The following is a 24,712-nucleotide window of genomic DNA, read 5'->3' as shown; positions in this document are numbered from 1 at the left end:
GGCTTCTGGAAGTTCCCAGGCCAGGGGTCTAATTAGAGCTGCAGCTTGTTGGCCTATTACACAGCCACAGCAACCGGGATCCGAGCCACGTCTGTGACCTACACCACAACTCACACCACAGGATCACAACAACACTTGATCCTTAACCCACTGAATGAGGCCAGGGATCGAACCCACTGAGCCACAATGGAAACTCTCTGGAATTCTGTCTTTTTAAAAGATGTTTTTAGGAGTTGCAATTGTGGTGCAGTGGAAACGAATCTGACTACTATCCATGAGGATGCATGTTTGATTCCTGGCCTTGTTCAGTGGGTCGGAGATCCGGCATTGCTGTGAACGGTGGTATAGGTTGCAGACATGGCTCAGATCCCCAGTTGCTGTGGCTGTGGTGTAGACCTGCAGCTGTAGCTCCGATTCCACTCCTACCTTGGGAACCTCCATATGCCGCAAGTGCGGCCCTTTAAAATAAGAAAAAGGCCAAAAAAAAAAAAAAAGATGTTTTTAGCATTCACCGTATATGTTATAGACAGCTTTTAAATCCATTTACCCACTTTCTGACTTATGTGCTACTCTTGTCATGTATTTTAATTTTATTTATAATATTTAATATTAAATTGTAATATATATTCAAAATATAAATACATAATATATAACAAATATATAATATAATAAAAGTAATTAAATGTAATAAAACACAATAGACATTTATTTATTTTGCTGATGATAAATATAATAAAATAATATATATTTAATATATATTAAATATATAATATATATTTTTAAAATTTGGGGGTCACCCCTTGGCATATGGAGTTCCTGGGCCAGGGATCAGATCCAAGCCACAGTTGTGACCTAAGCTATAGCTGAGGCAGTGCTGGATCCCTAACCCACTGCGCTGGGCTGTTGAAACTGCATCCCTGTGCTCCCAAGCTGGGAACTCCAGTCAATGTTTATTTAAATTTACCTCCCCCATTCTGTCCTGTATTCTCTAACTTTCCATCTTGGACCATTTTCCTTCTGCTTAAGGAGCATTCTTTAGGGACCATCTGCTTGCGCCAAACTCTTGCTATTCATTTGACTGAATATGACATTATTTTGAGCATAATTTTTGAAAGATATTTTCAGTAAGAATAGAATCCTAAGTTTGGAGTTTCGATTTGTTTCCCAGCACATTGAAGATATTTTGGGCTTCTGTTTTGGTGTTAAGAAGGCAGTCGTCAATCTAACCATTAGCCCTTTGACAGTGATTGCATTTTGCATAGTAAGCACAGTTATTTATATTCTGTCTAATAATTTTCATATCTGAAGTCCCTGTGAGTTTAGTGTTGTTTCCTGTATTTCTGCTGATTCTCACACATGTTGTCTTGATACACCTGGTTCTCTTTGATTAGATGCCAGATCTTATATTTGAAAATGTTTATGTGGAAATCATTTGAGGCCTGGCATTCAGTTACATTCTTCTTGGATCAAACTATTTCTTCACTGAAGCTGATACTGTGTGTTAATATTTGATAGTGCTAGTGGCCCTTCTGTCAGAATTTTCCTGGTTATGAACTTTAGAATCAATTTGCCTAATTCGAAACCTCCCCTCCTTAAAAAAAGTCTTATTTGTTTTGGAGGCGAACATGTTAAATTTGTACATTAATTCAATATATCACCTTATGATGTTGGATCTTTCTATCCAAAAGTATAGTAGAGACCACATTTAGAAAAAGAATGTCGTTGGGATTCTCAGGTATAAATTTTATTTGTTTGGGGTCTTAGAACCATTCTTTGAGATCATACCAGACGTCAGTGTTAGGGTATGGTTTAATATATTGATAATCATTTTTGAGGGTCTCATCTATAAAGCTTGATAACTTTGTCAGTGGTAATGGGATATGGACTCGTGGCCTCTTGATTCTCTAGCATTAGCTTTTATTTTTATACCTCTCATCTTGCCCCATCCTGAGTCATGTCAGATTACTCAAACCTCTGACTTTTACCTTTTATCTTTTTTGTGAGGCTAGCCCTACATTTCTTTGGCTTTTATGGGTGCTGGATTGCAAGCCTCTCTTCAGATGCATTTGCTGTGCCTACAGCGTTGTTTATTATACCTTATCAAGCATGCTTGCAGTGCTTTCACAGAATCTTGGGGTCAGACAACAGAGCACAGTGCTTCAGGGAGCAGGATCTGGTGTCTTACTGAACTGGCTTGAAGTCATGGCTGGGCCTCTTCTAGCTTTGTGACTTTTTTTTTTGTCTTTTGTCCTTTTAGGGCAGCACCTGAGGCATATGGAGGTTCCCAGGGTATGGGGCTAATTGGAGCTGTAGTCACCGGCCTACGCCACAGCCACAGCAATGCCAGATCTGAGCCACATCTGCAACCTACACCATAGCACACAGCAACGCTGTGAGCAGGGCCAGGGATCTAACCAGCAACCTCATGTATCCAGATCAGATTTGTTTCCACTGTGCCATGATGGGAATGCCTAGCTTTGTGACCTATGGAAGACAAAATTCCTTTCTCTGGAAAATAGACATAAAAATGGAATCTTCATCAAAGCATTTGGAGCATTAAATGGGAGAACTTGGAGTTCCCTCTGTGGCTCAGTGGGAAACAAGCCTGACTAGCATCCGTGAGGATGTGGGTTCCATTGCTGGCCTCTCTCAGTGGGTTAGGATCTGGTGTTGCCGTGAGCTGTGGTGTAGGTTGCAGACGTGGCTCAAATCTGGCATTGCTGCGTCTGTGGCATAGGCCAGAAGCTGCAGCTTCAATTCAACCCCTAGCCTGGGAACTTCCATATACCATGGGTGTGGCCCTAAAAAGCAAAGGAGAAAAAAGAGAGAGAACTATTAATAGGTACAATAACAGGTGCGTATTAAGTGCTCGATAAATGTTAGCTATAACGCACTCCCCTCATTTTACAGATACTTACACTCCTGTTGTCACTTAAGTAACCTTCCTAAAATCCCTATTTAAGAGCAGACCTTTTTGTCTCTGAGTCCAGTGCTCTTTTTATGGTGTCACTGATGAATAGTGAGAGTAAAGAATAGCTAATGTATATACGGTCCTTACCAGGTAGATGCGGTTCTTAGCACTTTACCTCTGTTAACTACGCTTATCCTGATTAGCCAGAAGTAGATACTGTGATTATCTCCATTGAACAGGTGGAACAACTGAGGTTCGGAGATTTTAAATGATGTATTCACAATTAGTAATATTGGAGCTAGGATTTGAACCAAGTCAATCTGACTCTAAACCAGAAGTCTAGGAGTTCCCATTGTGGCTCAGTGGTTAACGAATCCGACTAGGAACCATGAGGTTACAGGTTCGATCCCTGGCCTTGCTCAGTGGGTTAAGGATCTGGCATTGCCATGAGCTGTAGTGTAGGTCACAGACGCGGCTCAGATCCCGAGTTGCTGTGGCTCTGGTGTAGGCCGGCAGCTGTAGCTCCATTCAACCCCTAGCCTGGGAACCTCCATATGCCGCGGGAGCAGCCCAAGAAATGGCAAATAAATAAATAAATAAATAAACCAGAAGTCTATAAGTGGTTTGATGGTTCCTACCACTGGCAGTGGGGAGTCGCAATTCTCACCGTTGTCTACCCACCCTTCCAGGTTCTTCTTTGCTGCTTTTCCCACCACTCCTATCTCTTCCTCTGTCCTTTTAGCCTTTTCTTTCTGTGTCCTTATCATTTATCCTGTATTTTTCCTTTATCCTAATCACTGTGCTTTGGGCTTGCTCTGAAGATGGGGTAAGCTGGGGAGGTTTAGGGAGACTAACTTTACGAAGCACCTACTCAACGTTAGACATGATATCAGGTGCTTTCGTATGCATGTTTTCATCTTCATTTTGCAGTTGAGCAAACTAAGGCTCAGAGAGTGTAAGTAATCAGTTGCCCACATTCCCATGGCTGGATTGTAACAGAACTGAGGTTGGAGCCTAGGCATGTTTCCAAAGCTTGCACTTTCCCCCGGGGTTGCTCCGTAGCTGTGGGCTCTCATATGGCCATGCTGGTTGTTGGAACACTGAAATCTCTTTGGACCTCTTGGTGGCTAGCTGCTCCAAATCTCCCATGTGTCCCTACCACCAGCAGCCTGACCCGTCTAGTTCCTTCCTCAGGAACCTCTAGACCTGCCCGTAAGCCAGCAAGTAGAAGGTAGATGTCCAGCCCAACAGGGGCACCAAGCAAGCTGCCTGGCAGATGTGAGTCAGTCTCCTGTTCTTAACCACACTGCTGTGTGGTATCAAGTATCATGCTGAGCACTGCTAAGCATCACTAGGGCAGCTCAGAATGACTGTGAAAATAACTTCACAGCTTGTTGAGGAAGCTGCTGTGTAAGATCAAATCAGACACATGGCGGAAGCTTAGCTGGATTCACTGCCTCCCTTCATAAAGATGAAGAAGGTTGCATCTGGACAAATGGATTGTGTTCTCACCAAGACTCAGGTTGCTAGAGGGAGTGTTTCCTCAGCCTCTACCCACTCTCCACCCCTACTACCCAGCCTACCCAAGCCACCTACCCCAGGCCCTCCTTCCAGGCCTTCAGCCCCTTGTGGGCTGACACCAGGGCAGCTCTGGGAGGAGCAGGGAGAACCAGGGCACCTGTCATTCCACCCGAGGAATTCACTATCTTGCGAACTCTGATTGGGTTTTTTTTTAAATGGCAGAAGTTCCCATCGTGGCACAGCAGAAATGAATCTGACTAGGAACCATGAGGTTTGGGGTTCAATCCCTGGCCTCGCTCAGTGGGTTAGGATCCTGCATTGCTGTGAGCTGTAGTGTAGGTCGCAGATGCAGCTTGGAACTGGTGGTGTTGTGGCTGTGGCGTAGGCCGTGGGAACCTCCGTATGCCATGAGTGTGGCCCTGAAAAGCAAAAAAAAAAAAGGTTTTTAAAAATGGAGCCTGGCAAGAATATTTTGAGCTCTGTTGGTCATCTGAGGGTGGGAAGAAAGTGCAAGGCCACGCGGAATCTCACTCCTGTGAAGCCCCTGAGCCTTGGGATAGTGGAGACCGGCAGAGCTCAGAAATGTTTGCCCTTGTATTTTAAAGGCTGACCTTAGTGAGTGCTTAAAGCATTTTCGGGGTTTTCTGCAGTTTTTTTTTTTCCCTGGAGTGGGTTCAGATTCTGCAGGTGATGTTGGTGAAATCTTTAACTGTCAGGGACTTTGGCCATGTTAGGAAATGCCTGATAATTGTGAAAATCCTGAGTGGTTTGGCTCTGTTTTCACAACAGCATTTCAGCTGACTGGTCTGGTTTTTCACTCTTTTGTTTCTGTGATTGGGGCAGAAAATGAGAACAAGGTAATGCTTGAAAGCAAGTGCCTGGCTAGGGGTGAGTGATTCACAGACCTACCTTCTAATCCATCTAACATCTGTCATAAGTAATTAGGCCCCCAAATAATCATAATAGCCATTTAAGACTGCTTGAAATATATGTTTATTTGTTTATTTATTTTGCTTTTTAGAGCTGCACCTGCAGCAAATAGAAGTTCCCAGGCTAGGGGTCAAATCAGAGCTACAGCTGCCGGCCTACACCACAGCCATGGCCATTCAGGATCCGAGCTGAGACTGACCTACACCACAGCTCACGGCAGTGCCAGATCCCTAACCCACTGAGCAAGGCCAGGGATCGACCCCGCATCCTCATGGATACTGGTGGGATTTGTTTCCTCTGAGCCACAGTGGGAACTCCCAAATGTAAACTTATAAAGAAAACACCGAGTTATCTACTTCATTTGTGGTTCGTTGTGCCTAAGAGGCCGGGCTGGGGCATATTTGGTGCTGCTGGCAGGAATGAGGAATTGAGAAATCAGGAACAAGTGTTCTTTCTACCCTATAATAAAGGGACTGACTTAGCAAAACAACAGAAATCCTACTTTCACGCCACCAAGAGTTTTCTCCACTTGGGTGGGACCTGAAGGATGCTGGAGGGGAAACTAAAGAGAACTTCGCTGAATTAAGATTTTCTCTGCCCTTGAGTTGGTCACTCGCATAAGCAGAGTTAGGACTATATCTTCTATTTAAGCAATACTCAGTCTTCCTGGGAACTCTTTTGACTTATTAAAAAAAAAAACCATTGGGACACTATCCTGACTTGGGCTTCAATATTCAACAATATTACCTGCAATAATAATGATATATTATATATATAATATATAAATACCACTAAATGGAGCAACCATATGGAAATAGATGCTGGTGAGAGAGCTTTGAGGAAATCAAAGCAGTATAACTTAACTCTCAGTGTGCTTCTAAACAGGTTAAAAGTCAAATAAGAAGGATAATGTGAAGAAATAACGTAGAACTATAGAGAAAACACAGCAATGGGCAGCATATGATGAAGTGCCAAATAGAATTGCCCAGACTATAAGGCTTTCACAGTTCAGAGGTGGGAGAAGTCTTTGTGTGTCTGCTGGTGAAGTGCTGGCCTGTTGTGAAACTCAAGACTCATTCAGTCATTCAACAAATACTTACTTAGTTTACTTATACTAAATACCAGCTTGTCGCACAGCATTCAGGTATACAGAAGTGAGCCAACAGACAAGGGTCCTGTCCTCATGGAGATGAGTTTGTTGGGGACAGCCAGCCAGTGAAAAGATAAACTTACAAGTAGTTCATGATGGGCCCTGATGAATGCTGTGAGAGAAAGCGAGTGCCTGGCTTGGGTGAGTGATGAACAGTGATGAACAGGGGTATTGTAGCGGAAGTCTTCCCTAAGGAAGTAACACTGAACTGAGATCCGAAGAAAAGGCTTCAACCCCAAGTACTTGGTGAAATAAAACCATTGCTGGCCCCAATGAAGTAGCATCTTTTATTTCTGCAAATAATTAATTTAGAGGATAGAGGTAAAAAGCCAAAACACAATTTATAGTTGGTTCAGTGTTCTGGGCCTTAGAGAGAAGTCCATTTGTAATGAGCATCTGCTTCCATGCACACACACACACACACACACACACACACACACATTTCTTCTTACACATTGTCCTGCTCACACCCTACCCACAGCTCAGCTCTCCCATCCCACTTGATAGAGTGATTTTGTAAGAGTGATTTTGTAAACAAATGTGGAAAGATCATTCCAGATTCCTAACAGGTCTGCCTCAGTGTTTCCCAGAAGCTCTTGGGAAGGCATCCAGGGATATGAAAGTTTTGACTGCCAAAAGCTTGTATGCCCTCTTCCCAGATGTGGCCATGACTTCCCAGGGTTACTGTCCCTAAGCCCTCATTTAGCTGGCATCATCTGTTCACATCAGTCTTCATGGAGGACAACACAAGTCTGCCCCCGCCATTCACTTTACTGAATCCTGTATCCTGGAGCCACATCAGAAAAATAGTCAAGGCAGTAATTACTCTTCAAGTCACACCGACATCATCGATTAGAGAGGCAGGATAATGTAGTGGCCGCAAGCACAGCCTGCAGAATTACACTGCCTCTTTGGAATCCCAGCCTGCCTGCGTGACTGTGGGCAGGTTTCTTTTCTGTGTTAATATCAATCTGAGACATCCTTGCCTGAAACCTACCGGGTCATACATACACGTTTTGGAATCCAGAAGACTTTAGATTTTAGATAGTATTTTGCATATACTCTACATTGCTTAATACCACTAGCTGGGGCTGAGGCAACATCCTATAATCAAACACATCACTCTTTCTTCAGCAGAGCACATGGGTACTCATACTGGAAGGAAGGGAATCTGCCGTCTTGTTAGAGGCTGGAGCGTCTAGGTTTGGCTGCTAAATGACTTCTAAAAATTACTTGGTTTTTCAGAGTTTAGTATCTCTTGCAGGTGAGGTGGATGTCTTGGCAGGATTCAATGAGAAGACGTACCTAAGTGCCAAGAACAAAAGGCGCCATGAGAGTGTGAGCTGTTAGTATGAAGCATTTGTTATTATAAAGCCGTCATAGCCCAAGAAGCAGCTGAATCTACAGTATCATTTCCTTCTCTTCTCCATCCCAACAAGGAGGCCTTGACCATGTGCCAGGCACACTTCTAGGTGCTGAAGGAAAACAAATGTTGACCAGACAGGGATACGTGGCTGGGGACACTGCCAGCTTTTTGTCTTTTTGTCTTTTTTTTTTTTTTTTTAATTAGTTTGCTTTGCCTATCCAACTTTTGCCTAGGTATTTCCATGCTGGGCTATTCGAGTTATGTTAGAATCAGATCAGCCCCCAGAGAGACAGCTGTGTCTGGTATGTTGTCAGACATACGTACAGAGGACAGGAAATGATGACACGTGATGCAAGTGACTGGAAACGGATGGCTCTTGGGTAGGAAGTTCTAAGTAACAAGAGGAAGGAAGTCAGTTCAGTTGAATGAGCACTTCGAGTAGAAGCGAAGACACTTGTTCCTCAGGTGCACTTCCTTGTGCCAGGCGGCCGCGTCGGGTCCTGACCCGGCAGGGATGAATAAGGCAGGCTCTCTGTGCCCTTGAACTGATGTGGTGTTGGCTGTTTCTACATGAGCCTGGAGAAACCAGCCAACCTCTCTGAGCCTGTGTGCTTATCTTCAAAGCAAGAGGGCTGGAGTCCGTGTAACTAAGGCCCCACTTTCCTTTCAAAAGTCTGTGGTCCTAAAGAATTCCTTATCAGCTTGCTAGTCAACCCCTGTCCATCACTCTGGGCTTCAGAGGAAAGGAGACGGGCTTTTGTTGCAATGAGAGAGAGCTGATGGAGACCTAAGGAAAGACTTGGTGACAGTGCCAGAGCTTAGGGTTTATGGTCTTCCGAAGCTGAGATACTGCATTTCTCAAATCACGAGTAGTGACAAGTGTCAGGCTCTGCTGTAGGAAGAAAGCCTCTTCTCTCACAGAGCTTAGCTTTCAGTGGGGGGTGGAGAGATAACCAAAAGTGATAAAATGAGTGCCTAATGTAATTTCAGACAATAAGAAATGCAGAGAACAATAAAGACAGGAAAGAGGAAAGAGAGTGCAGGGTTGGTGATTGGAGGGCTGTTTGCAAAGAGTGGTCCCAGAAGACTTCTTGGAGGAGGTGAGTCCAGTCAGGGAGAGCCAGGCAGGGAAGGCTGGGAAGGGAAATTCCAGGCAAGAGTTCTGCGGCCTGGAAGTGAGAGGAGGTGAGAAGGCCGGCATGTTGGAGGAACTGCCAGGAGGGAGTGAGGGACCCGAGAAGGGCAGGGAAGGAAGTAACCACGCAGACTCCCGAGGGAGCCCTGGGAAGAACTTGGGATTTTGTTCCAAGTGTGAGGAGAGGCCATTGGAGGGTTTTGAAAAGGGGAGTGATATGATTTGATTTAAAAAGGAAGCTCAGGAGTTTCCGTCGTGGTGCAGTGGTTAACGAATCCCACTAGGAAACATGAGGTTGCGGGTTCCATCCCTGGCCTTGCTCAGTGGGTTAAGGATCTGGCGTTGCCGTGAGCTGTGGTGGAGGTCGCAGACATGGCTCGGATCCCGTGTTGCTGTGGCTCTGGCATAGGCTGGCAGCTACAGCTCCGATTCAACCCGTAGCCTGGGAACCTCCATATTCCTTGGGAGCGGCTCAAGAAAAAGGCAAAAATAAGTAAATAAATAAATAAATAAAATAAAAAGGAAGCTCATCCTCTTAGAATATGAATTCAGTAGTTGTTTTTCAGGAGAAAGTGTGATCCTGATGCAGGTTGGTTTAGCCTGATATTACTGGGTTTGGACTCGATGCATTTTTAACATCTCAACAGTTGAAATACAGCATCTATTGCCACCTATATCTTTGTCTTTTTGTTATTTCTTTGACAGAAGGTCTTGTATAAAAATACTGTCTTGTATGAGAAAATATCTCTTATATGAATGCTTTTATCATTTTAGTGCAACTTTTGAAGAGCTGTGCTATATGCTCCTGCCTCCCATCTTTCTTTGCTTTTTTTCAACAAATACTTAATGTTTCATAAGGTACCTAGATTCCTCGTATGCCAATGTTAATATAAACCAGTGTTTGGGTAGTAGTTGCTGAGTTGTTGTTTTCTTTCTTTGTGCAAACACATCTTGGGAATATTGAATAATATTCACAGATGGTGGAATTGAAACTTTCTGACAGAAACTTTTGGTTCTGTTTTCTTTGCACCTTGTTTGAGACAAATGTTTGCTCCTGATACGTTGATAACTGCGTTGCGAAAGTGACATTTAAATTGAGTTAAAATGTCTCTTGAATTTGTCAGCCTCAAACCATATGTATTGTGGCAACTCTGTTTTCTTAGTTATTTAAAGCTCAGCTATGATGAAAGGCCCCATGTGCCTCCTGTGTGCAAGCGGCCAACACACCTACTCTCAGTTACCTTGAGAAATATCTGTGGGCAGTCTGGACTTGCTCTTCAAATAGCTTAGTAACTCAGGAAATATATATCAAAGCCACAAGAGGGCAGCTTGTCCAGTGAGTCTAGTGGTAAAAAGTGCTCTTCTTTAGACACAGGATAATGAGGGTGAGAATGTCTGAATTTTTCAAAATATTTCTTGCATAAGGAAGCCTTTTAAAATTCTTAGCCGGCTTCATCCACTCAAGGAGACAGTGTTTTTGGAAATTAAAACAGGAGTTCCCCCTGTGGTGCAGTGGGTTAAGGATCCTGTGTTGCCACAGCTGTGGCGTAGGTTGTGGCTGCAACTTAATTTGATCCCAGGCCCGGGAACATTCATATGCCACAGGTGCAGCTATTTAAATTTTTACTCTTTGTGGTCCTGGTAGTAGTTAAAATTTGGCTCATATTCCCTGAGAGAGGGGCTAGCATACTCACAACAGTCAATAATTATTCGTTTGTTCTTTAAAGTTTATTTCCGCTCTGATAATAGCTAATTTAATAATAATGCACTTATTACACTTTACTTACTCGTATCAGTGAGCTCAAGGAATTACCTCTGTGAAGGAAGTAGCATTATTATCCATGTTTAGATGAGGAGACCGAGGTACAGTCACATGTGGCTTTTTTTTTTTTTTTTCTTTTTGGCCACACCTGTGACTCATAGAAGTTCCTAGGCCAGGAATGGAACCTGAGCCATAACAGCGACAATGTGAGATACTTAACCCACTGAGCCACAAGGGAACTCCTGTCACATGAGTTGTGGCTTTTCTTTTTCAATTATTCACGAATTTGCCTTTATTGGAGATTTTTATTTCTTTTTAAAAAAATTATTTATTTATTTGTTTATTTATTTTGCTTTTTAGGACTGCACCCACACCATATGGAAGTTCCTAGGCTAGAGGTCCAATTGGAGCTATAGCTGCTGGCCTATACCACAGCCACAGCCACAGCCACAGCAACACAGGATCTGAGCCATGTCTGCGACCTATACCACAGCTCATGGCAGCGCCAGATCCTTAACCTACTGAGCAAAGCCAGGGATCGAACCTGCAACCTCATGTTTCCTAGCGGGATTCGTTAACCACTGAGCCATTGTGGGAACTCCCAAGATTTTTATTTCTTATATGGGTTTTTTTTTTTTTTTCCTAAAATTTTATTGATGTATATAGTTGATTTGCAATGTTATGATAATTTCTGCTGTACAACAAAGTGATTCAGTTATATATCAGATTCTTTTCCCATATAGATTATTACAGAATATTGGGTAGAGTTCTCTGTGCTATATGGCAGATCCTCATTAGCCAATCATTCCATATACCTCAGTGTACATATGCAAATCCCAAACCTCCTTTCCATCCCCCACTACAGGCTGTCACATGTGGCTTTGACAGATTAAAAAAAAAAAGTTTCCCTAAGAATTCCCATTGTGGCTCAGTGGAAATGAATCTGACTAGGATCCATGAGGACGCAGGTTTGATCCCTGGCATTGCTCAGTGGGTAAAGGATTCAGTGTTGCTGGGGCTGTGGTGTAGGCCGGCAGCGACAGTTCCGATTCGGCCCCTAGCCTGGGAACCTCCATATGCTGGGGGTAAGGTCCTAAAACAACAACAACAACAAAAAGTTTCCTGATAAGAAATGTAAGATAAATTAAATCCAAAGCTTCTTAAGAGATGCATGTTCTCATTGATCAAAGTAGTACCTTAAACATTACTGCTTCTCTTGATGCATGCAGTGTCCTTAGGCAGTGTCACCCATGGCCGTAGTTGAACACCAGGATTTCAACTGCACCCCTGACATTGCCCACAAGCATCCTTATGTCTGTTTGCCTGGTTCCTGCCTTCGTCTTCCCGTGGTGGGTCACCCTGCCTTTAGCCCCTCTGCATTATGGTCAGGGCGCTCTTTCTAACAGGCAGTTCTAGTAATGTCATCTTCCTGATTAAAATTCTCCAGTGGTTCACTGTGCCTCTTTGCCTCTCTGCTTGCATCTCTCACAAGCTACCTATCTTAATCTATTTTTTTTTTTTTTGTCTTTTTGTCTTTTGTAGGCCACACCCATAGCATATGGAGGTTCCCAGGCTAGGGGTCAAATCAGAGCTGCAGCCACCGGTCTACACCACAGCTCATGGCAACGCCAGATCCTTAACCCACTGAGCGAGGTCAGGGATCGAACCCGCAATCTCATGGTTCCTAGACGGATTCATTAGCCACTGAGCCACGACGGGAACTCCAATAAATCTATTTCTTGCCTATCAAAAAGAAATGTGAGCTCCTCGCCTTGTTCAGCTGCATACCTGAGGCTCTCTCCACTTCCCATCCTCAGTCCAGGGAGTTGTCCTTCTTCAAAGAGAAGGACAGCTGTACTATCTCCTGTCCCTGTACCCAGGCACTGGCTGTTCCTTCTGTCTGGAAAATGCCCTCTCCGCATCCGTCATCCGCATCTGCCAAGGAGACTGCTGCTCATCCTTCAGAACTTGGCTCACATCTTCCTTGACTAACCTTGACAGACTTGGAATCATCTTTCCACTTTCCATTGTCCCTTTGTCGTAACTGCATCCCTTTGTGTCATGATGGTCATGTTCCATGTCTGTGCCCCACTCATCTGCAGTGTCATGAGGGCAGCAACTTTGTCTTTTCAACTTGGCATGTCTCACTTAGCTCAGTACCTGGACTCCCTATCCAGACTGTTAGGTACCGCAAAGGCAGGGAAGATGCCTTATTTTATTCACCACTGCTATGCCCAGTGTCTGGCTTAGGGCCTGGCCTGTAGGAGGTGTTCAGTTAATATTTGCTGAAAGATGGGTGTTCACGATGTGGCGCAGCGGATCCAGAACCCGACTAGTATCCGTGAAGATAGGGGTTTAATCCCTGGCCACGCTCAGTGGTGTCGCTGCAAGTTGCAGTGTAGGTCGCAGATGCTGCTTGGATCTGGCACTGCTGTGGCTGTGGCATAGGCCGGCTGCTGCAGTTCCGTTCGACCCTGAGCCTGGGAACTTCCATATTCCACAGTTTTCTTTTCTACAAAGAAAAATAATTTTAAAATTGTTGAAAGATAATGGGTGTTTTTATTTACTTTTTTATTTATTTTTATTTTTTGAGTATCTATGTGCAACCGTTTAGCCCAGGGATTGCCACTGAAAGGTCACTAGCGTAATCAAATCATGGACATATTTTGTGTGGCCTCACAATACTTTTTAAAGTTTTAAAATTTGAGGAATTCCTGTTGTGGCTCAGTGGGTTAAGAATCTGACTAGAACCCATGAGGATGTGGGCTCAATGCCTGGCCTCGCTCTGTGGGTTAAGGAACCTTCATTGCCCCAAGCTGTAGCGTAGATCATAGATGTGGCTCAGATTCGACCCCTAGCCTGGGAACTTCCATATGCCACAGAAGTAGCCCTAAAAATCACCGTCTACACCATTCGTGTTATTTTGCTCTTAGCCTACTTCCTCATTTGTTACATGCCTGGTCCTGGGACATAAGGTTGGGCATACAGGGATGGGGCTAGTGTGTTAGACCGCTAGAGCTGCAATAACAAAATGCCGCAGATTGAGTGGCTTAAACAAGAGAAATTTATTTTCTCACAGTTCCAGAGGCTGGAAGTCCAAGATCAAGGTCTGGGCAGGTTTGATTCCTTCTAAGACCCCTCTCCTTGGCTTGCAGACAGCTGCTTTCTCGCTGTGTCCTCGCATGGTCGTCCCTTAGTCTGTATGTGAATGTGCCCTAATCTCTCATAGGTCATCTTGGGTTGGGGCTCCACACATGTGACCTCATTTAATAATCTTAATTACCTTTTCAAAGGCTGTATCTCCGAATACTGTCACGTTCTGATGTACAGTGTGAGGGGGCCACGATCAGGGCTTCAACGTAAGAATTTAGGAAGGATGCTAGTCATCTTTTTTTTTTCTTTCTTTCTTTTTTTTTTTTTTCCCTGGCTGCACCCACAGCATGTGGAAGTTCCTGGGCCAGGGATCAAACCTGTGCTGCAGCTACAGCAACACCAGATCTTTAACCCACCACACCACAAGGGAACTTGCTGTTGATCTTATGACAGGCAGGAATGTGAACTCTCAGGTACTGTGGTCCCTGTCTTGTGTCTGATGTGTGTTTTAGAACTCAGGAACCATCAGCGAGAGCAGTTTGCTCACCAAGGCAGAATCTGGACGGACGTAGCATGCACCTGCTCCAACACCTGATCTCCACTCTGATCACTTTGCTCTGGGGCTCATATTCATGTTTCCTGAACAACTGACATTTAGGTAAAATGCCAGGTAGAATTTAGGTGATTTTCGGTTTGGAAATATATACCCTTTCATTCTGTTTGCTCCAAAAGCTTTGCTAAAGATTTGGTGGACAGCCGAGGTAAAAGCCATATAATGACATGGCACGGCCTCCATTTGCTTATAGCAAACAGCCGGGTCCTTTACTACCCTTCAAACCGGCACTCGTGACACAAGCTGGACCCAGAAGTGAGTTAAGTGCCAACTTTCTGAGGGTCAGAGTTCCTTCAAGCACTGTATGTTAATCAAAAACTCAACCTTAGTTAATTAGGCCATTGGGTTGGGAAGAACTTTGGAACAAATGATTAGCTAGTTCAACGGCAGGAGAGTTAGCAGAACTCAGTGTCTTGTTCCCAGGGGTAGGTTGCAGACTTGGAGTCTTTCTTGGAGGGGGTGGGAGTGAGACTCCTGTGGGGCGTTCTTCTTTCTTGGTGGAGTAAGAGCATAATAAGATCTGCCGTACAGAGCCTACTAGCCAAATGTATTTACTTAAAGATGAAGCTGAATAGTTCCGGAATTGTTCATGTATGGGCAGAAAAGCCAGCTGCGACGTGCTTGCAAAGGTAAAGAAGTATTTAAAACACTAACAGCTCACAAGGTTTTAGACAATTTTGAGTGTTTGGCCTTAAAAGGTCACAATTTACTGTGCCTCTGCAGAAAGAAATTTAAATGAATAATGTAATTATAGCTGCCCTTTATTGAATGTTTTCTCCCATATGGGGCCCCAAATGTTTCATATCTGTCATCTTGTTTATTGTCCTTAACTGATAGGTAACAGGCCCATATTAGATGCGAAAGAGGAGGAACAGAGAGGTTGAGTAAAATGCCCAGGGTCACCCAGCTAGCAAGCAGGAGAGCTGAGTTTTGAGCACCTGGACAAACTCATGAGCTTCCTGTCCCTGTTATACCTTCTGTTTGTGTTTTCCTCTTCTCTCCTTATGAGACTGAGATTTTTTCCCCCTTCAATATCCTTTGGTTAATATCAACCCAAATAGCCTTGCAGAATTGGCAAAAGGACGTGACCTGTTTTCTTCATGTATGTGAGCCAGTGTAGAGCTCTTATACTGACCGGTTATGTAGCTTTCCTTGTAAAGGTGCCTAAGAATCATAAAACACCATTATTTCTTCTTACCCCCTGCCTTCCATTCCACTTAGTGGTCATTAACTGCATTACTCCTCATTAGCCATTTCTGGGTCAATAGTGTTATCTTTCCTCTTTCAGAGTTCGGGTAACAGAGGCATCAGGACGCTTTGCATCAAGTCACCTACCAGTGATCAGCCATTCCTGGGCTCACTGAGGAGGTTTGGTAAGTCAACTGGCTCCATCTTCACTGTGGCTCAAATGAACATCATCCAGGTGTGGAGAAAAGTAGGTGAATATAACATAGTGACGTCCACATGTTAATCCACTCTCTTTTAAAACCAACACATCCTGTTTTTTTCTTCTGGGCGTTTGCTTAGTTTACTAGGCCAGAGTGTCCTGTATGTTTGTAAGTACTATTGTTCCCAAAGGACTTTCATAGTCAACAACAATGACGGAAGTGATATTTGAATGACTGCTTCAAGCCTTTTAATACTGAGTTTTTTCTATGGTGTTCACTGCATTTCGTCAACCCTAGAATGCATCCCCCCCCACATAATTTAACATATCTGAATTTGGGGTGCATCTTATGGCGACTTGGATTCAGTTAAATACAGCATTCCTCTGATAACCCCCAAATGACCAGCATTAAGTGTTCTCCGCTTCCTATTTTTCACAAAGCACAAGGGCCTTTAAAAACTCATTTTTTAGTGACTCTGTATGATGGTTTTGAGGTGACTAGCCCTTGGACCTCCAAAGCAGTGGTGCTGGCATTCAGGACAGCCCATGTGAGATCATGGAACAGCTTCTTAGGCAGCAGATCCCAGAACCAGATATGCTTCTCCAAAGCCTGGCTCCTTTCCAGTGCTCAGCATCATGGGATTTATAAGTAAAATGCGCGATTGTAGAATATTTCATTACCACGTCCCCAGAATGGTTTGTCAGCATCCATTTATGTGTGAATGAGTCCAAATTTACATTCACATTAAATGCATGGGAGGACAGCATCTTTTTAGAGTTAATGCCACAGGATAGGCAGAATTCCTCAAGCCACATGAGTCTGATTTATACAGGCTTTAAGATTTGCAGAACCTCTATTTATAGGGCCCCATGGATGATAGTACATTAATCCTTATATCAGTAGGGATACAGGTAAATAACGTTTTTCCTGCCCCTACTATGTGCCAGGCTCTGTGCTAGGTATCAGGTAATTAAGAGAGTAAGACAGAAAGTTTTGGTTTTCTGCCTCCAGGAAACTGGTCTAGTGATCAAGTGAAATAATAAAAAGATTTGTCAGTGAGCTGAAGAATCGTAAGGAGTTAAGGGAGTTTAAAACCAGAGGACCTAGTCTAAATATTAGGGGCGGGGGTGTGCTGACAGCCAGGGAAGGAATTTAAGTGGTGGGTTTTTTGTTTTTTTGTTTTATTTCTTTTTTGTCTTTTTAGGCCTGCACCCTCGGCATATGGAGGTTCCCAAGCTAGGGGTTGAATTGGAGCTATAGCTGCTGACCCACGTCAGAGCCACAGCAGTGCGGCCTCCGAGCTGAATTTGTGACTTACACCACAGCTCATGGCAACGCTAGATCCTTAATCCACTGAGCGAGGCCATGGATCAAACGCGTGTCCTCATGGATACTAGTTGGGTTCATTAACCACTGAGCCATGACGGGAACTCCCAAGATGTATATCTTCAAATAAGGACATGGTCAAATTTCTGGGAGAATCTTTAAAAGCCCTTAGAGGTTTTATGTTTTTGTGGTTCAGACATACATTCTTCCTTTCCTCTGAGCATCATTTCCTAGAGCTGAATTCCAAGTCCTGTTTTCCTGCCAGTCCTTTGACTTCTCCCCAAATCTATGTTCTTAATTTCCCTTATCTACCCCTTATAGGAAGGGGGTCAGCTTCTAGTGAGAGATTGTTTTCCTCAGCAAATGTATCCACTTTTCTTTTTCTCTCCTTACTTGATGGCACCAGGGAAGGTTGATCATTGGTGTGGTATATAATTTCTCCATCCAGAGGCCAGATTGAAAAAAAATAAAGTGGGGAGTCCCTGCTGTGGCACCACGGGATCAGTGGTGTCTTGGGAGTGCTGGGACATAGGTTTGATCCCTGGCCCGGCACAGTGGGTTAAGGATCTGGCATTGCTGTAGCTGCGGCTTAGGTCGAAACTATGGCTCAATCTGATCCCTGGCGTGGGAACTTCATATGCTGCAGGGTGGCCAAAAAAGAAAAAGAAAAAAATCGATGGTTTAAATAGGACAGACAGAGGCCAGCTACTTGACCTTTTTCCACCCTGGATCATTTTGAAATTCTCAGGTTTCAAGTCTTCATGCTCTAGGTTGACATTTTCTACCCAGAGTACTGCTGAGCAACTAGTTTAATTGATAGAATCAGCAATTCATACATGTGCACATACACGCATACATACACACCACCTGGAACCCCAGTTCCTCTGAATTGGCCATCTTAGGCTTGGTGGTTTCTTAGTCATGAGTAAATTTGATGTGGTCATTTTTTTTTTTTAAGAGGTCTGATGAGTACAGGGGCTGACCAGGCCTAGTTAGATCTTTTTCACAAAGCTTTAATTTTTTAATTTATTTTATTTTATTTTTTTGAGATATTTTTACCTTAGTTTGAGACAAGATTGGTTTCTTTTTCCCCATATGGGAGGAAAGAGAATCACTAGCCATGACTGATATATAGAAATTTGAACTTTTAGCATGAACTTTGGGTGACCTCTCTGGCCAATCCTTAAAAAATTAGCATCTAGGTCGTTACCTGGTTTTTCTCAAGCAGGGAATTCTGTGCTCCTCCATCAAGGTATGGACATTGGTGAAAAAAGCCATGGAATTTCTTTTGGATGGTCTTTAAATAAAGTAGTAAAACATTCTGGGTGCTGGCCCTTTCCTAGTCATCATAGCTTAAATTTCCATTTCAAGTTAAGTTAATAAATTAAGAAGTGGATATTGTTTAACCTGCAAGTTGAAAATACAAGTTCCTTTTGAAAAGGAGGACAGAATGGGCAGCTGAAGATACTGTTTTCTGTGTTAAAATGGCTCTTCAGTTTCCTGATTTTATTTAATGAGATCATAGATTTTTTTGGAAATGATTCTCTCCAAATCCCTAAAAGTTACCAGAAGGTATATACGCTGTGGAAAACAGCCTTCCCATCATTTTGTTTCAAAAAGGCAGACTTTAACTCAAAGGTAAGTGCCTTAATCCGTGTGGTCTGCGCAAGGGAAACTTGCTGAGGCACAGGTGTACACGGAGGTCATGCAAGTGAGTTGAAACTAGATCTCTTTTTGTTTACACAGCTACCAATAGGGGCCTTCACAAGATGACCCCAAGCTGCTCAAGGAAGTCCCCAGAGGCAGTTTCTGAATGTGACCTTTCTGCTTCTTCACCTGAAAGCAGATGTTTTTTCCATCACATATTACTTCTTGCTATTTACTTTGTACCTCCTGACCCGTTATTACACAGAGGGGTAAGGTGAAGGCCCGTAATTCAATTGCACTCAAATTAATAAACTTCCAAAGGACCCCCATGATGAAAGATACTGAGATGGTTGCATGAGGAATACTAAGATGATCCTTGTCCCAGAAGCTTCAGGATCAAAGCTGAGCCTTTAGTTAGGAGGAAAGAGCAACAATAAAATAGGAATGAATTAAGATAAGCAACATCAAACTCAGGTAGTTAATGGTATTTTTAAATATGCAATGGAAGTTAATGGATCTCTTTTCTCATCTAAATGCAGACTTACTGTAGAGTAACCTCATCATATTCCTTTCTGGACTTCTTGTCTCCTTTTCTTTTGTCTGATTTCTGATCCAGTTCAATGACAGTGCTCATTCAGGTATGGGTCCCACTGGCGTTTTGAATTTAGGCAACTTTTCCTTGGTGTTAGAGTAATTAGGCCCAGCTCACACCTAGCCCTTTGTGAATATGGTCAACCAGTGACTTTATAACAAGGCGTTCCTGAAACTACGATGATCCTGAGGTCTATTGTCTAGACCTAAATGTTAGGAAAAACTGGCTTTCTTGGGGAAAACCAGTTTTCACAAGGACTGTGTGGCTAATCCCAAACTGGATGATTTCTCCTTTTGAAAATTATTTCATTCACCTGAGCAAAAGTTTCACAGAGCCAGTCGTTCCTTTGGCACCCTGCTCCTTAATGACTTGCTGTTTGCAAAACAAGGTAACCCATTTTCAAAACTGAAAAGTTAGAGGTGGATGGATGTGGGCTGTGACTCAACCAACAACATCATGGCAGACAAGCGGTTGTTTGCCTACAAAAGGAGGACTGTCTTCCTAAGAGGAAGAAGTTGGTTCCCACTGTGGACAAGGAAAAAGAAGGCTGTGGGCATCAACAAAATGTGTGTCTCTTGGCAGAATAATGATCAATGACGGCATTATGCTTTGTGGGAGGGTATTTGGTACCGTGGAAAGCAAGAACACGCCAAGGTCGTGAGGCTCACATCTGGGGCTCAGGTCAGCATCAGACCTTTAGGCAAATTTCTTGGGCAGCACTCAAATGTCAGCCCTGAAGTTTCCAAGAACAAGGTCTTCACATCAGTCATTAGACACGCGTCAGAGAGACTGCGTGGTAGTTTGGTCAGATTGCCCCAGGTGTCCGTGTTGCTGCAGCAAGGGCAGTGGAAGCAGCATATCTGACATTCACTTTGGCCAGACTCGTAGGCATCTGTGCGTCAAGAAATAAAACAGTAACAGAAGACCACGTTGCTTTTGACAAGAATGACTAAAGTTCTGTCTCTGCAAAGCAAGTGAGGGCCTTTTGAAACTAAGATCAATGTCAGCAACATACTAGAGACATCTTCAGCAAAAAATGAAGTGATTATTGAGGAGCCAGGCTGGGGTGGAGGGAACTGAATCCAGACCTGATCTTTAGATCTAGGTATGTCAGTTCCTACTGATTTGTGGCCCTCTCCCTCTGTTCAGTCACCAAGCGATTCTTGGAATCTTGAAGTATTAAAGTTGGAAGGAACCCTGAGGTGATGATGAAAATAAATGATAAATAATGAAAATGGCAGTATTTACTGAGTGCATGATATGTGCCAGGCACCAAAGAAGTCCTTTATTTGCATTATCTCTTTTACTTGTATGGCCTCGTTTCATTTATACAATAATCCCATAAAGGTCTTAGGATTCCTGTTTGGCAGATGAGGAAACTGAAGTATGAAAGAGAATATGTAACTTGCACAAGGTCACACAGCAAGTGAGTGAGTACATGGCAAAGGACGGAGGCCGGTCTGAGGCCAGAATCTATGCTTTTAACGAGTAGCCCCTCAAAGCGCCGAGGGATCCTCAGAAAAAGGCATGTTCATTGACCCAAGGTCATTGACTGACCAGAGTCCCCAGGAGTTCTGTCACACATAGTTCAGCGAAAATGACAAAAGGATGTACTGAAAATGACAGATCCTACCCTCTGAAGTAGAAGCTATATATAGTTTAATATGCAATGATAAAGTGTTGTGGTGGCTTCTGTGTTGGCCTCCTGGTTTCCTCCTCCCTAAGGGACTAGCTGCCACCCTTAACCCGGGTGGCTAAGACCACAGAGTCAGACCTGGATCCCACGCTGCTCCTGGGCCCTTTGAACTTTCCTTTATGTTACTGGTACAGTTTAAAGATCAAGGGAACATTTTTGTCTTATGACAACCACTACTATCTGTATGTGCTGTTCGCCTAAAACAAACCGCAGTCGAGGTGTATATACACACGTTGTAGTTCCATTTGAGGTCTGGGGGAGGTCTCTAATCTCATCCGACTTTTACTTAGAGACACCAACATGAAGAGGTTAAGACAGGTTGATCTAGGTGCTGAAATGAAGAAACCAAGGCTGGGGGTTGAGAGAAAGGAGGCCAAGCGTAGGACTCAGGTCCCAGGTCCCTTAATGCTAATAGTCTTTTCTCTTCACTCAGCTGTCTCACTTAAAATTTTCTCTAGTGTATTTTCCTCTTTATTCACACTATCACCTTCCTAGTCCTAGTCCTAACTTAATTCCTGAGCTATTGCAAAAGCCACAGAAGAAAAAAAAAAAAAAACCTGGATGAAGCTGCATCAAATGCCAGCTATGGTTGAGTGTGAAAGGTAGAAGTCTGATTTTAATTTTTCTACCTGCTTTTCTGTGATTTATACATTATCTGTAATAAACGAGTACCACCTTCCTAAAGGAAAACCAAAATCATTAGTGACATAGCCTTCTTTCTAATCTTGTAATCTTCTTCCCAATATATATGTCCATTATGCAATCCTATTTGTGGCCCGCTATCAGATCAGATTCCTAAAACATGTTTTTTTCCAGTCATTATCTTGCTTAAATCTTCAGAAGGGGCTCTTCTTGCTCTTGAGAAAAAGTCTAAACTTCTGGAATCCAAAGGTCTCCTTAATCTAGCCTCACCCTTCTGTCTGTCCCCTTATCTCCACCACACCCAGCCCTGTCCTCCTTTCTGGGTGGGCCAATGTCTCCCCTGTCCTGGAACCAGAAGAACTCTATCCAGGTCTTTGGCTTATGCTATGCTGCACATGGAGAGCCCCACACTCTTTGTCCCTTTCTCTTTATCTGTCCAAGTGCTGCCTTTCTAAGCTTAGCCCAGACACTTCCTTCTCCTGCTCACCTTTGTCGTGTTTTATCTGTATCAAGGATGGCAAACAGGTTTCATTATATATACCAGGTCTAGGCAATTGAAAATACATTGCATGGAGAATCCTGAGAGCTTTTCCATGCACAGAGGGAAAGGGTTCTCTGATCAGCAGTGGTTTCTGGAGTTCCCTTTGTGGCTCAGTGGGTTAAGAACCTGACTGGCATCTGTGAGGACACAGGTTCGATCCTTGGCCTTACTTAGTGCGTTAAGGATCCAGCATTGCCTCAAGCTGTGTAAGTTGCAGATGTGGCTCAGATCCGGTGTGGCTGTGGCTGAGGCCAGCAGCTGCAGCTCCAAGTCAACCCCTGGCCTGGGAACTTCCATATGCCTCGGATGAGGCCCTAAAAAGCAAAAAAAAAAAAAAAAAAAAAAATTAATAAAAATAAAAAAATAACTGGTTTCCGCCAAAGGCACAAGAGGAAGTAACAGTGTTACATATTTTCCATCCAGACCTATAACCATTCTTTTAGACCTGTGATAGTCAGTACAATAGCCACTAGCTATATGTGGCTATTTAAACTCATTAAAATAAGTCTAATTAAAAGTTCACTTCCTTAGTCATGAGGCAGGCTGGGTCCTAGACCCTTTACAGCAGTACTTAGGCCTGAACAAAGGTCTCCTGGAACAACAGAATACAAAGAAACTGTAAGGGGCTGAAAATAACTGTACCCACGCACAGTTGGCAGATCATGAACGAGATTCAAAAAGGCCAAAACCCAACTGAGATTTCGAGGTGGGGAGAAGCAACACCAGGGGACCGTGTATGTACCATGCACACAGCCACCCAGGGGATGGGCAGAGCACCTAAGCCATTGCTCCAGCCCAGCCCACCCATCTGTCCCTACCCTCACTCCATTTAAGGGACCAGCACACCCCACTTTGGGAGCAAGCAAGGAAAGCCGTTACATGTTTCTGCTCTCTTGTGCTGCCCTAGGAGTCCCAATAAAGCCTTGTCTGCATTCCTTGTCTGGCCACTTATCCATTTCTGTTGATTGAAGAGTCCAAGAACCCAGGTGGGTAACATTTGCACTACCCACATTTTGGGTGCTCAGCAGCCACACGCAGCTCTTGGCCACCTGTTGAACAGGAAAGACAGAGAACCCCTCTATCAATACAGGAGACTTTTATCAGCTCTGTTTTAGCCATATAGTTTCATAACAGTGTAAGACAGAGTATCTGTCTCTGTGTGTACCTTCTTTTCTCAAGATCAAAAGCTTTAAGCAGGTCATAGATTCGTCAAATGTAAATAGTTATAGACTTGGCTATATCAGAGGATTTTTTTCAGGTCTGGAATTTTGTGATACATAATGCAGTGTTCAGTTTTAAACAGAAATGCACATGCATGGATACACACACACACACACACACACACAGAGGGAAAACTGCTAAAAACATTCTAGCTTAGGAGTTACTGTTGTGGCTCAGCGGTAAAGAACCTGACTATTATCCATGAGGTTGGGCCCCACTCCATTGGGTTAAGGATCCCAAATTGCTGTAAGCTGTGGTGTAGGTCGCAGACGCGGCTCAGTTCTGGCATTGCTGTGGCTGTGGCGTAGGCCAGCAGCTGCAGCTCCGGTTCCAGCCCTAGCCTGGGAACGTCCATATGCCACAGGTGTGGCATATAAATAAATGAATATAAAAATAAATAAATAAATAAATATTCTAGATTATTTAAAATCCCATTTATCCGAATATATAAGACTGTCATTTGAAGGTTTAATTTCCTGCCAGATCTACAGCTAAATTCTTCTTTGAAGAGGATCATAGCAAAGGGGAGATGACTCCACAAATAGAGATTGTGATGGAGAATTAGGTAGCTTTTGTGAGTTAGAAGGTGATGGAACAGTGACCTCATTTTTTTCTTTTCATTTCGCCTTTTAGGGCCGCACCTGTGGTATATGAAAGTTCCCAGGCTAGGGGTCAAATCAGAGTTGTAGCTGTGGGCCTATGCCACAGCTATAGCCATAGCAATGCCAGATCCGAGCCATGTCCATGACCTGCACCACAGCTTGTGGCAATGCCAGATCCGAACCATTGTCTGTGACCTGCACCACAGCTCTTGGCAATGCCAGGTCCTTAACGGACTGATCGGGGCCAGGGATCGAACCCACATCTTCATGGTCACCTGTCAGGTTCCTTCCCACTGAGCCACAACAGGAACTCCTCGACCTCATGTTTTGACAACCAGACCTTGTCCAGAAGCCCCCAGTTAATGCTGCTCGCCCTTTGCTGTGTTGCTCTAAGTGAGAGATCAGCAAACTCTGGCCCACTCTGCTGCCAGTTTTTGTAGGTAGCTAAGAATGGTTTTTACAATTTTAAGAGTCCATCCCCCCAAAAAAGAGAGAGAAAGAAAAAAAAAAAACGTAACGGAAACCTGTATGACCTTTAGCAGAAAGTATTTACTCTGACTCTATGCTAACAACCAG

General features: G+C 43.7%; 1 protein-coding gene across 10 annotated transcripts in view; it reads left to right on the top strand.

The window, feature by feature from the left end:
• The window catches only part of RBM47 (RNA binding motif protein 47), a 182,625-nt gene that overhangs the window by 55,497 nt on the left and 102,416 nt on the right, over positions 1-24,712 (top strand). For 9 of the 10 annotated variants that reach the window (XM_021101119.1, XM_021101124.1, XM_021101126.1 and 6 more), the window contains one exon: positions 15,770-15,854. In XM_021101119.1, coding sequence (XP_020956778.1) covers positions 15,770-15,854 — 85 coding nt within the window. Of the gene's footprint in view, positions 1-13,576; positions 15,111-15,769; positions 15,855-24,712 lie in introns of those variants that run through there. The other variant, XM_021101121.1, reaches the window with a different exon arrangement.

Source organism: Sus scrofa, chromosome 8 (genome assembly GCF_000003025.6).
Source record: "Sus scrofa isolate TJ Tabasco breed Duroc chromosome 8, Sscrofa11.1, whole genome shotgun sequence".
Lineage (NCBI taxonomy): Eukaryota > Metazoa > Chordata > Mammalia > Artiodactyla > Suidae > Sus > Sus scrofa.
The sequence above is the reverse complement of the archived record's forward strand: the minus strand, read 5'-3'. Positions and strand labels throughout refer to the sequence as shown.